Source organism: Leuciscus leuciscus (genome assembly GCF_965113295.1).
Source record: "Leuciscus leuciscus genome assembly, chromosome: 5".
Classification (NCBI taxonomy): domain Eukaryota; kingdom Metazoa; phylum Chordata; class Actinopteri; order Cypriniformes; family Leuciscidae; genus Leuciscus; species Leuciscus leuciscus.
Genome location: NC_138729.1, coordinates 28,043,213 through 28,055,301, shown reverse-complemented (window position 1 = coordinate 28,055,301; position 12,089 = coordinate 28,043,213). Strand labels below are relative to the sequence as shown.

Here is a 12,089-nt window from a genome sequence, read left to right as displayed (position 1 = left end):
TTCTCGTTACCCTCTTTTGTTTGCTTCCTATTTAGTCTCCCTGTGTTTGCAGTCCTGTGCTGGTTCGTTGTCTAAGTTCCTTTGTGTTTCCTGTTCCTGCTGATGCCTGTCCTGTTTTCCCCCACGGGGAGTTTTTGTTTCTAGTGTTTTATTTCTTTTGTTAATAAATACCCATTTGTTTTCTGCACTTGAGTCCTCGCTCCTTTCACCAACCCAGTCCGTGACATTCAGAAGACTTCTCAAAGCTGCTATTGTCATACAATGAAAGTATTATATTCCTACTTCCATAGTATGGCAAATTAGTACAAAAAATAAATAAATAGCAGTTACAGAATTTTGATGCACATTATCTTATTTTCCCCTCAACGATGGAAGTTTTCATTTTACAATGTGTTATTGAACCTTTCCATTGTATAACATTTGTAAGCTACATTTGAATCTTGTGTGATTTAATATTTATAGTACTCAAAAAGCACAGCCTAAATAACTTAAGGGTTAACATTATGGAGTAGCCACACTGTTATTATTAAATGTTTATGAAATAATAAATACCATTAGTAACATCATTCAATCTGTTCACTTTACAGACGGAGCATTAAGAGACTGGACCACAGTGCTAGTTTGGCACCCCCACACTACTTATATTTAAGGGTTAGTTCACCCAAAAATGAAAATTCTGTCAGTAATTACTCACCCTTATGTTGTTCCAACCCCGTAAGACTTTCATTCATCTTCGGAACACAAATTAAGATATTTTTGATGAAATCTGAGAGCTGGCTCACTCCTCCATAGGCTTCTAGGAAATTTCATTGTGCCGGCCCAGAAAAGTTAGTAAAAACATTGTTAAAATAGTCCAAGTGACTACAGTGGCTCAACCTTAAGTTTATCAAACGACGAGAATACTTTTTGTGCGCAACTTACCCCAGCATGTGTTATAACCTAACATGTAACAAAGGAACATCATGTATCAACTCACGAGGTCTGTGATATTCTTGTAGAGGGTTGAATTGGTTCCATTTGTCGTAAACAAATGTGGGTACTTTGTATAAAAGTTTGAGAACTCAAGCTAAACTCAAGCAAGCGATGTTGGGTGACGTAACTTCTTGTTGACGTTCGAAGTATTGTCAAACAAAACGGAGGCTAGCTCGACCCTCCCTCCTCCTCATTCTGTCCACTCCCCCTCCCTTCCGTGCTTCCTTTTCCCTCTTCTTTGCTATTTGTTCATCGGAACGTCGTCTCTTTGGTCGTGTGTCGGCCGTATCAAAATTCAAGAGAATATAATTCTAAAGTTAGTCGTTGTCGTTGTCTAGGACATCTCTCCTCTAGCTAACTTCCCTCTTCATGCTTCTCTCTCTCCTCCACTCCCAACACCCCTCTTCATGTGCACGTGCACTAACCCCCCAACCCCACCCCCAAATCATTCTTGTCGGTTAGGCTGGAACACTGTTTGTTGTTTCGTGGTGCAGGTTGGCCCAGTTTGTTTTTGGCAGCTAGCGGATAGTGAGGAGATGTTTGCTGAATGTGACAAAAGATGTTTCAGCCTAAAAAACACGTGTCATCACTTAGAGCACCTTTAATTTACTGTTAGGCCCATTAAATAATAATAAGGATAAACAATATTTAAAAAGTATATAATTATCTAACATCTGACTAATTAAAAATGAACCTCAAAACATAACATGCTAAATGGGGTATATCTATATCTAGCATAAACAATTTTTTGTCAGAACGTCATCTCGCAATTGCTGAATGTTGTGCAACAACATTGTTACAGCCCTGTCGCATCTTACAAATCTATGTTGTTACAATGGTGCGAGCACATAGACAGCGACGTTGCCATAGTAGAAATGCAATGTGCCACAGACGTTGCCACAAATGTGTTTGCTGGGATCTGACTGCAGCTACATGAATTACATCAGAAATCACTGGAAAACTATAACCCATTGTTTGAGAAATGCAAAAAGAAACTCCAGACTTGGTCTGTTCTCCCACTGTCTCTTATTTGGAAAATTAATGTTATTAAAATGAGTATACTCCCTAAGTTTATTTATGCTTTTAATATGTTACCATATTATATTTCTTTTTTTAAGCTAATCAATAGATGTCTAATAAAATGTATATGGAACAACAAGACCCCACGAATTAAGCTGTCCACTTTAACAAAGTCATGTCCAAAAGGGGGGTTAGGACTTCCAAATTTTTTATGGTACTACTGGGCCTGTCAAGTTAGAAATATCATAAGTTGGAAGTTGGAAAATAGTTCTCTTTGGGTAGCATTGGAATCACTATCATGCTATCCCTTGGAGATCACAACAACACTTTATGTTAATAAATTGCAGTCCCTGATGAGTGTAGAGGGGTTGCCCCCCTTACTAGCCACACTGAAAGCTTGGAAGGACTGTAATAAATATATGAGTACAGAAGGTTGTATAAGTAAAAACTCTCCTATTGCATTTAACCCTGACTTTCCAGCACTTTCCCAAACTGACTTTCGAAAATGGTCACTTCATGGTCTGAAAACTTTTTCGGACATGTTTGATGAAGATTCTGAGTCTGTTAAATCCTTTACTGTTATTTGTGCAGAATATCAAATTCCTAGAACATATTTTTTTTTAAATACTTGCAGGTTCGTCACATCATTGTATCTTTATATAAAAAGGTACAATTTAGATCCTATCCCACTGAGTTGGAACAATTTATTATCTCTGCTACTTCGGTTAAGGGGAAGATATCTCACTTGTATAAAATTTTGTCTGAAAACTCCCAGAATTCTTTTTCTTCTTTGAAAACAAACTGGGAATTAGAGCTTAAAAGGAAGTTCAGTGAAAAAGAATGGTTAATTTTGTGCACTGAATTGACCTCACCTTTGACTACAAATATTAACATTAAAGAAACTAATTTTAAATGTATGTATAAATATTATATAACTCCAGTGAAGCTTAATAAATTTGATGATACAAATTCTCCTATGTGTAGAAAATGTAGAACTGAATTAGGAACATTTATGCATTTATTTTGGTATTGTAAAGCTGTTTACTCTTTTTGGGCGAAGATTCATAAAGTTATTCAAGATATTTGTAACTGTACTTTGGAGCTATGCCCTATGTTATATTTGTTGAATTATGATGTGGGGAAATTAGTTTCCCTATACAAAAAGATGTGTGTTTACAATGTTTTCTTATTTCGCTAAAAAATGTATACTCACTACATGGATTTCCCAGTCAGGACCCACTTTGGGTCAATGGCTGGAGCAGATTATAGACTTGTTACCCATTGAAGAATTAACAAGTAAATGGCATTTAAGACTGCAAGATTTCCAATCCACATGGTCCTTAGTACTGAATTATATAGAGACTATAAAATTGATAAACCCACATTGAATAAGGGTTAACCCACAGACTGTGGTAGTGTAGATTTTATTTATGTATTTATTTTTTTTTTTTTATTTTTTTTTTTTATGTCTTGTCGATATATTTAGCGGTATTGTCTTTACTGTTTGGTGTGTTGTTTTTGGGTTGTGTGTGTAATATGTGTTAAATTGTGGAAAAAAAAAACATACATTTTTCCTTTTGTGCTCCACAGAATAAAGTCATACTGATTTGGAACGACACTGAGAAAAAAAAGAAAGAAAAAAAAGCACTGGTCAAAGATCAGGCATTAGAATGAACAGGGTTACTTACATGTTGTGGCAATACTGTCGATTCTACAGTGGGGAGAACAAGTATTTGATACATTGCCGATTTTGCAGGTTTTCCTACTTACAAAGCATGTAGAAGTCTGTCATTTGTATCATAGGTACACTTCAACTGTGAGAGACGGAATCTAAAAATCCAGAAAATCACATTGTATGATTTTTAATTAATTAATTTGCATTTTATTGCATGACATAAGTATTTGATCACCTACCAACCAGTAAGAATTCCGGCTCTCACAGACCTGTTAGTTTTTCTTTAAGAAGCCCTCATGTTCTCTAACTGCACCTGTTTGAACTCATTACTTGTAAAAGACACCTGTCCACACACTCAATCAAACAGACTTTAACCTCTCCACAATGGCCAAGACCAGAGAGCTGTGTAAGGACATCAGGGATAAAATTGTAGACATGCACAAGGCTGGGATGGGCTACAGGACAATAGGCAAGCAGCTTGGTGAGAAGGCAACAACTGTTGGCGCAATTATTAGAAAATGGAAGATGTTCAAGATGACGGTCAATCTCCCTCGGTCTGGGGCGCCATGCAAGCTCTTACCTCGTGGGGCATCAATGATCATGAGGAAGGTGAGGGATCAGCCCAGAACTACACGGCAGGACCTGGTCAATGACCTGAAGAGAGCTGGGACCACAGTCTCAAAGAAAACCATTAGTAACACACTACACCGTCATGGATTAAAATCCTGCAGCGCCCGCAGGGTCCCCCTGCTCAAGCCAGCGCATGTCCAGGCCCGTCTGAAGTTTGCCAGTGACCATCTGGATGATCCAGAGGAGGAATGGGAGAAGGTCATGTGGTCTGATGAGACAAAAATAGAGCTTTTTGGTCTAAACTCCACTCGCCGTGTTTGGAGGAAGAAGAAGGATGAGTACAACCCCAAGAACACCATCCCAACCGTGAAGCATGGAGGTGGAAACATCATTCTTTGAGGATGCTTTTCTGCAAAGGGGACAGGACGACTGCACCGTATTGAGGGGAGGATGGATGGGGCCATTTATCGCGAGATCTTGGCCAACAACCTCCTTCCCTCAGTAAGAGCATTGAAGATGGGTCATGGCTGGGTCTTCCAGCATGACAACGACCCAGAACACACAGCCAGGGCAACTAAGGAGTGGCTCCGTAAGAAGCATCTCAAGGTCTTGGAGTGGCCTAGCCAGTCTCCAGACCTGAACCCAATAGAAAATCTTTGGAGGGAGCTGAAAGTCCGTATTGCCCTGCGACAGCCCCGAAACCTGAAGGATCTGGAGAAGGTCTGTATGGAGGAGTGGGCCAAAATCCCTGCTGCAGTGTGTGCAAACCTGGTCAAGAACTACAGGAGACGTATGATCTCTGTAATTGCAAACAAATGTTTCTTTACCAAATATTAAGTTCTGCTTTTCTGATGTATCAAATACTTATGTCATGCAATAAAATGCAAATTATTACTTAAAAATCATACAATGTGATTTTCTGGATTTTTGTTTTAGATTCCATCACTCACAGTTGAAGAGTACCTATGATGACTTCTACATGCTTTGTAAGTGGGAAAACCTGCAAAATCGGCAGTGTATCAAATACTTGTTCTCCCCACTGTATATCATAAAAGCCTGTAAAGTCTGCACAGAGTTTGCGGACTGATTTACCAAAGAATCCAGTGAAATGTACCGAATACGAATAAATGATGTTCAATTGAGACATTCACATTATTGAAAATAAATAACCACAATCCTAGCATTAGGATCCTTTGGAAGGTAATGCTATTTTTATTCCAGTGAGTGACCCTGTGCTCTTCTCTCTTCCTCATCTCACTAACGCCAGTGGGTTCTAAGTGATCGGTCTAAGGCCACATCCACACGAAGCCAGAGCTTTCCCTATCCGATATTTTTTTTTTTCGTTCAAAAAAAAAAAACCGTAAACACGGCGTCGTCTCAAGAAATATCTGCGTACACACGAAACCACTGAAACCGACTCAAAACGATGTAGTATACATGCCAGACCAGTATGTGGCGCTGTAATTCTGCCTCAGACATACACTAAAAACGGAGAAGAAGACTTGGATAAACCTTGCGCGCTGTATACAACAATAATATTAGGCACAGTAGCTTCTTTTTTTCTTTTTTCTTTTTTAATCAAGAACTTTGTTGAACAATATGAAAAACCATAAATGTAGTTGCTGTGACTTAACGGTGTCTGACTAGTTCACACTTGGTGTGATGACATCATCGTTTCGCAAAATATACGGATTGGCCGTACACACGAAAACGCAAGGGCGGCGTTTTCAGATTTATCCACCTTGGGACCCGGTTTCAAAAAATAGCGGTTTCAGTCTCCGAAAACGCCGGATCCGTGTGGACGAAACGCCAATACGATAAAAAATGTATACGTATACAGCGAAACGCGTCTCCGTGTGGACAGGGCCTAAGAGGCGGTCTTTCAATACTCTATTACGTCATAAAGAGGCACAGTCCAGGACGAGTCGTTCGCTGGGCCTGGTAACAATAAAAGCGGATTTTGGACTAACAAGGAAATTTTCAGTTCTGAAACTTTCAGGATATTCTTATAATATGATGACCTTTTATATGTCAGAACCTCAAGGAAAATTGTATTTCTCATTTCATGACCCCTTTAAATAAGATAAAATGTAAATTACTTGACTGTGCATTATAAATGTATAGTTCTTAATAAGGAACAGATGTTAGCTGGTCAGATCTTCACTATAATGTAAATACATTATGTTCCTTAAAAAGTTTGTAAATAAAGTCAAACACTTTTTATACTTTTTTAAAAACCATTTAGACTTAAGGTTTAAAATGAAAATAGTGAGTTTGGTTGTTTAGCTCTTTTGTTTATATAAAGCTCCAAACTTTTAAACCGCGAGGTAACCTGCCAAACAGGTTTTCTTCGCACAGGGCATACCTGTACTGAAAAGTCAAACATTTGTTTCTGTATGAAAAAAACTTTACTCACACAACTAAACACTTGAAAACAAGCGGTACATTTTTTAATATTTAAAGCTACCAGCTCAAAGCCACTAGACATTAATTTCCAAAAACATTTTTAAAAAAAACATACAAAACAATAAGAAGCTAATGTAACAAATCAATAACAAGCCTGTTTGTTTGTGCATTAGTAACAATAGCCATTATTTTGTAGGCACCAAAAGCTAAATATTTAGCCTGCCACCATGCACACAGTGTGGTGAACACATGTAATAAAATGTATCCTCTTATGCACCAGTTCATCGAGCTTCACACACCCCTGTAAAAACACTCATATTATATGTGTGGAAGAGACAACCAATCTGGTTCTAATCCCCTGTCTTGAGCTGAAACCCCATCCTTATGTGGGGAAGTAAATATTGACCTCTTCTAAATCATAAATAGGACTCTCTCTCTCTCTCTCTCTCTCTCTCTGTGTGTGTGTGTGTGTGTGTGTGTGTGTGTGTGTGTGTGTGTGTGTGTGTGTGTGTGTGTGTGTGTGTGTGTGTGTGTGTGTGTGTGTGTCGGCACCATTGCAAGCATATGCGCCTAGGTGTGTGCAAACAAACATGCATATTGTATGCTTGTGTTTCTGTCTGTCAATTTCTGCCTTTTCAGACTTCACACTATAAATCAAGACAAAAGCTTTCATTCTCCCTAAGGTCTGAACCCAAAACTGTCTAATGTGTGTATCGTGTCTTTGATCTCCCTATAGTCCTGCCAGCAAGCACCACTATAGCCAGTCACAAGACAAGAAGGCCTCTGATGATAAGATTCCATGTTATGTGGCATTAATTGTTTGCAAAGGCAGCTCTCACTCAGTTCTTCTGCACATCAATTTGGTCTCTGTGAAGATAAGAATTACACTGTGATTACTTGGAAATAATGGAGGCTGAATGCAGAAGTTGCTAAAGCTGAATGCAAGATGCTGTAATAAACTAAAGGAATTAAGGAAGGGAAAGTTTACGCAAAAATGAAAATTATGTCATAATTTACCCATGTTTTTGCAAACCAGTATGACTTAGATTTATTTATGTGAAACAAAACAATTCTGAAGAAATTTTTATGCCACTAAAATAAAAATCAGTGGGATACAAAACCACTGTTTTATTTTAAATATCTTATTTTGTGTGGGTGTAAATGAAATAATTTTCATAATTTTTGGGTGATCTATCCCTTTAAGTGACATACAGAGAATATACATTTGAAGTGGATCAAAAACCTTTTACCAAAGTTATACATGCATTTTGAACAATACCCGTTTTTGTCTTAGGCCAACTTTTTTGATCCACTTCAAATGTTGACTATGTAGTTGTGTATGTGAGAAGTTGTGCTGGATGTAATCATTGTCCAGTTGGATATACTTAACAGTTAGCATTAGTCACCTTATCTTTATGGCTCCTCTGGTGAGCCCTGAACTGCTCTGGGTTTGTGAACATCTGTTGGCAGAATGGGCAGACTGACTCTGGGAGGGTATTCCACGGTACCCGTCCGACTGAATCTGGAGAGTTCAATTGTTCTTCCAGGTGATCTGCCTTTGTCCAGTGCTTCTGCTTATCTGTGTATACCATGCTAATAACCGATGGCCTGTCGCTTCTCACCGCTGTGTTGCTCTGAGATCCAGAACCAAATTCTAACCTGGAACCGCAATCTGATCGCAAACCAGATTCTGGTTTCAAAGCACAGGACCTTGCGTTACCTTCCTCTAAACTCTGTGGAGCCTCTGAGGTGTAGTTGTGTTGAGGCCTCCCCTCCTTGCCTGAGACTGAGGTGTGTGTGTCTCTTGGGAAAGAAAATCCTGTAACTCTACTCTCGTTGTTTCGAACTCCTGCCTCATTTCTCTGGTTCTTCTTCACATTCCCAGGTTGAAAGGGCCTCTTCTGCAATCCAGACGCTTCCTGTCTCCCTTCTGCATTAAAGCTGACCAGCCCTGCACTCCAGCTTTCTAATGGAGGCACGGAAAGCTGCTGAATGCAGTGGTGGAGAGATGGGTAGTCCACGTATTTAAACTTGGGCACCTTTTCTTTAGGACTGGAGGGCCTACAGTTTGGTGCCTTTGCCAACGAGCAGGATCCCAGCCAACCGTTCAGTGGAGGCACGGAAAGCTTTTGGATGCACTGGTGCAGGGAAGGGAAATCCACATACTGGAAACGAGGCACCTTGCGAGGAACATCACAGAGATCGTCTTTTCTCACACGCATTTGTGTTGAGGGGTCTGGGTCACCCTGCTCTATCCTGACCACTTTATCTTTATCTGCTAAGGCGGAGCACTTGGGATTGCCACCTCCATCTAGAGGCAATTGCCTCCTGTTCTCCATCCCTCTATCTGCACAATGGTGCTTTTGTCTCCTGTAACCATAAAGAAATATAAATTGTTATGAAGGTCTTATGAAATATAAAAGTGTCCAAATCGGTTGTGTAAGATTGGACTATTCCTTGTTAAAGTATTATTATGGGTTCAATACAAGTTAAGCATAAATGTGTGGGCACAATAGCGAAATTTCAGAATTAAAAGGTTTCAAAAAAGGTTGTTTTTTAATTGTAGTGATGCATACACACACAGAAGTCACTTTCAAACCAAGATGGTTTCTGTTGTCAACCCTGTGAATTAGCACAGGGAACTTTTTTGCATTCAGGTGAAACTCCTGATTGAATAGATTACTATTGACATGACTGGATTTCACCTGTTAAATTCCTCAGAGCAATGGTAAATGTGACCACACCTTAATGTTGATTACCACAAACAAATATTAAAAAACTAAATTTTACAATGAGGCGTTTACAATAAATGTAACTGCGGCTTAGAATGAAGCTAAAAAAACTGAACACGTGTATTAAAACTTGCTTATTATTTGAACTGTAAAATTCGTTTTAGGGTTGACAGCTGGATTTAACTTCGCAAAAAAGGTTAGTATGTTAGTTTTCACAAAATCATGTTAACATGCATTTTATTTAGCTATATGTTTTGTGGCTGTTCAACTTAAACTGAGATTCACCCCATATTATTTCCATTGTAACAAGTACCTTACTGTAACATTTTTTTTTTTTTTTTTTTGAAAAAAGGAAATACTCAAATGAAGCATATTTTGTTCACTTAACAACTTAGCAAGAATCAACATGACTTTTTCTTTTGTGATAAGTAGTAATTCAAGTCTCCAAACATTCTGGGACAAACAAATAATTACAGATGTGGGTTGATCCTTATTACATAGATTAAACAGAAAAGCATGTTAGGCATGTTTTGATGTGAAACAGGCTTACACATGCATACTGGGACCAGACCCTTTAAAAGAATACAGCTCACCCTCACTGCACTCCTGAGGGGGTGTGGATTTCACGCCGTGTGGGTGGGTGGGAATGCTCTCCACAGGCCAGGCTGGGAAAATTATAATAAAAAAAACAAAAGAAAAAAAATTGTGAGATGGCAGGAGATGTGTACACATGTGTGTGAGCATAAAGTGCCATGTGTGTATTTGTGAGGGGAGAGATGGTCTGAGTTGCTCCTGTAGCCCTGTGCCATGGGTATAAATAGCTCTGCAGGTATGGAGTAAAGGAGAAAAGTAGGTCAGCTTCAGACTGATCGCCTTCTCCAAGGGGCCCAAAACAAAATATCTGTCACACACACACACTACAATCTTCTCTTTCTGTATTCACTATGATCAAAACCACACAAAAGCCTATAGGAGCAGCCCAGCCCCAGCCTGGGCAGACTTCAAATCACAACACACATCTATTGAAATTGACACTGGCTCAATCCCCATGTGTAATCAACAGGTGAAGAGATGTATTTACCACCTGGTCAGCCCACAGGCTACACGTTAATGGAAAATTCATTTGATCTGATCTCTCACAACCACACCCCAAGCTTTATCTATAGTAAAAAATAAAAAAAATAAAAACATATCTGATCTAAAATTAGGGGAAAAGATTAAGCTCCCAGGCAAGATATGAGCCTGCTGAGTGAAACCGCTCATGCTCTGTTCAGTTGTAAATATTTGCTGTTTATTGAGGGCTGTGGTCTATATAGATAGATAGATTGATTGATAGATAGCCTATATTTGCCTTTGACACAACTGATGCATAAAATAAGTAAAAGGTTAAGTTTTGTTTTTGTTTTTTACATTTTATATAGCCTACATATAAATGTTCAAAACTCTTTTTCTCATTTCTTATTTCGTTTACTTATTTCATTTGTGTCAAAACAGAAATAAAACTGAGAAAATAAAACATGTAGAGACGTGTAAAATACTTGGTAAAATACGCGAAAACTTTCGACAACTAGTTACCTTTTTAAATAGCAATTGGATACATTTAACATTTCTTTCTTCTCTTTCATATGTCTAAAAGCCCCCGAACATTGCTTGGCACAGAGAGAAAAACACACAGTAGAACCCGCCCTGGAACCGTGCCGGGCGTGGGGGATAATAACCGTGCTCCACATTCACACTCGCTGTGTTGTTCATGAGGAACTGGGTCACGCGCCGTGGCCTACATTTTTAAGGTTTGTTGTCTTCGTTTTTTTCCCCTCCCCACATTTATTTGGGCTGGCCCCGCCCTCGCTGGCTGGGCTGAGCAGTGCAACGGGGGTTGGGGAAGAGCGGTTCGCACGGTTTGAAGCTGAGAGCCCGAGCGCTGCCAAGCAGTTAGATGCGCCCTCGCAACATGTAGACAAACAGAGCATTCACACGCGCGTGACAGCAGAACAGAGCGCGAGCCAAAGAGAAATATGCGCGTGCAGACACAACGAGCTAATACAGAAAGATGCGCCTGTCGGTCTATACATATTACTGTGACTTCTTATTAAGCCACGTATTCCCCAGTAAAATGCACCTGTCAGAAAATAAACTCATTCAGGCAGCTGTTGTTACAAAACCTGTATAAACTAATACGAGGTGACGACAACAATTCAGATAACAAATAGGTAGACTATATTTGAATATATAAGATAAAATGTACACATTTCATATTTCCAGAGGTTTACCTTATGTTACCGTACTCCGTGGAAGTCCGTGAAGTGCATGTCAAGTGAGTTCTCCGTTGACTTAACCGGAATTGTGTTCGTCTTCTTTCAAAGAAGACAGACCCTCATCATTTAGGCACATTGTTTAAAATAAAGCATAAGGAAATTATTGGTCTAATGTCAAAATAATTCGTTTGGTTTCTTGACGGACCATTTACACTTCTTCAATTTGAAAACAATGACAAAGACGGCACAATATTATTTATCCTGTGTTAGTATCAGCGCCACTTTACCAGAGACAGTTCCTTAATGTGTAAAATGTGGTTTGGCTCTAGGAGCCGCTATTCGGATTCTGATAGAGGGAGACGAAAGCCAATCATAGTTTGGTCACGCTTCATGACACACCCATGGACTCCGCCTCATTTACGTTTCTGTGTCCAATCAACGAGATGGTTTTTGATAATT

The 12,089-nt window shown here is 39.2% G+C and overlaps 1 protein-coding gene across 2 annotated transcripts; it reads right to left on the bottom strand.

Annotated features, from left to right (window-relative positions):
• Positions 1-6,748: 6,748 nt before the first annotated feature.
• Positions 6,749-11,960, bottom strand: LOC309498434 (uncharacterized protein). 2 transcript variants are annotated; one of them, XM_082169200.1, is made up of 4 exons: positions 11,646-11,960; positions 9,969-10,040; positions 8,050-9,013; positions 6,749-7,510 (listed from the first exon to the last, which is right to left on the bottom strand). In XM_082169200.1, exons 3-4 carry the CDS (start codon positions 8,980-8,982, stop codon positions 7,499-7,501), a joined length of 945 nt encoding a protein of 314 aa, XP_082025326.1. In that variant the 5' UTR covers positions 8,983-9,013; positions 9,969-10,040; positions 11,646-11,960; the 3' UTR covers positions 6,749-7,498. The 2 variants fall into 2 exon arrangements, with proteins under 2 accessions (XP_082025326.1, XP_082025327.1); XM_082169201.1 differs by lacking the exon at positions 9,969-10,040.
• Between the last annotated feature and the right edge of the window lie 129 nt (positions 11,961-12,089).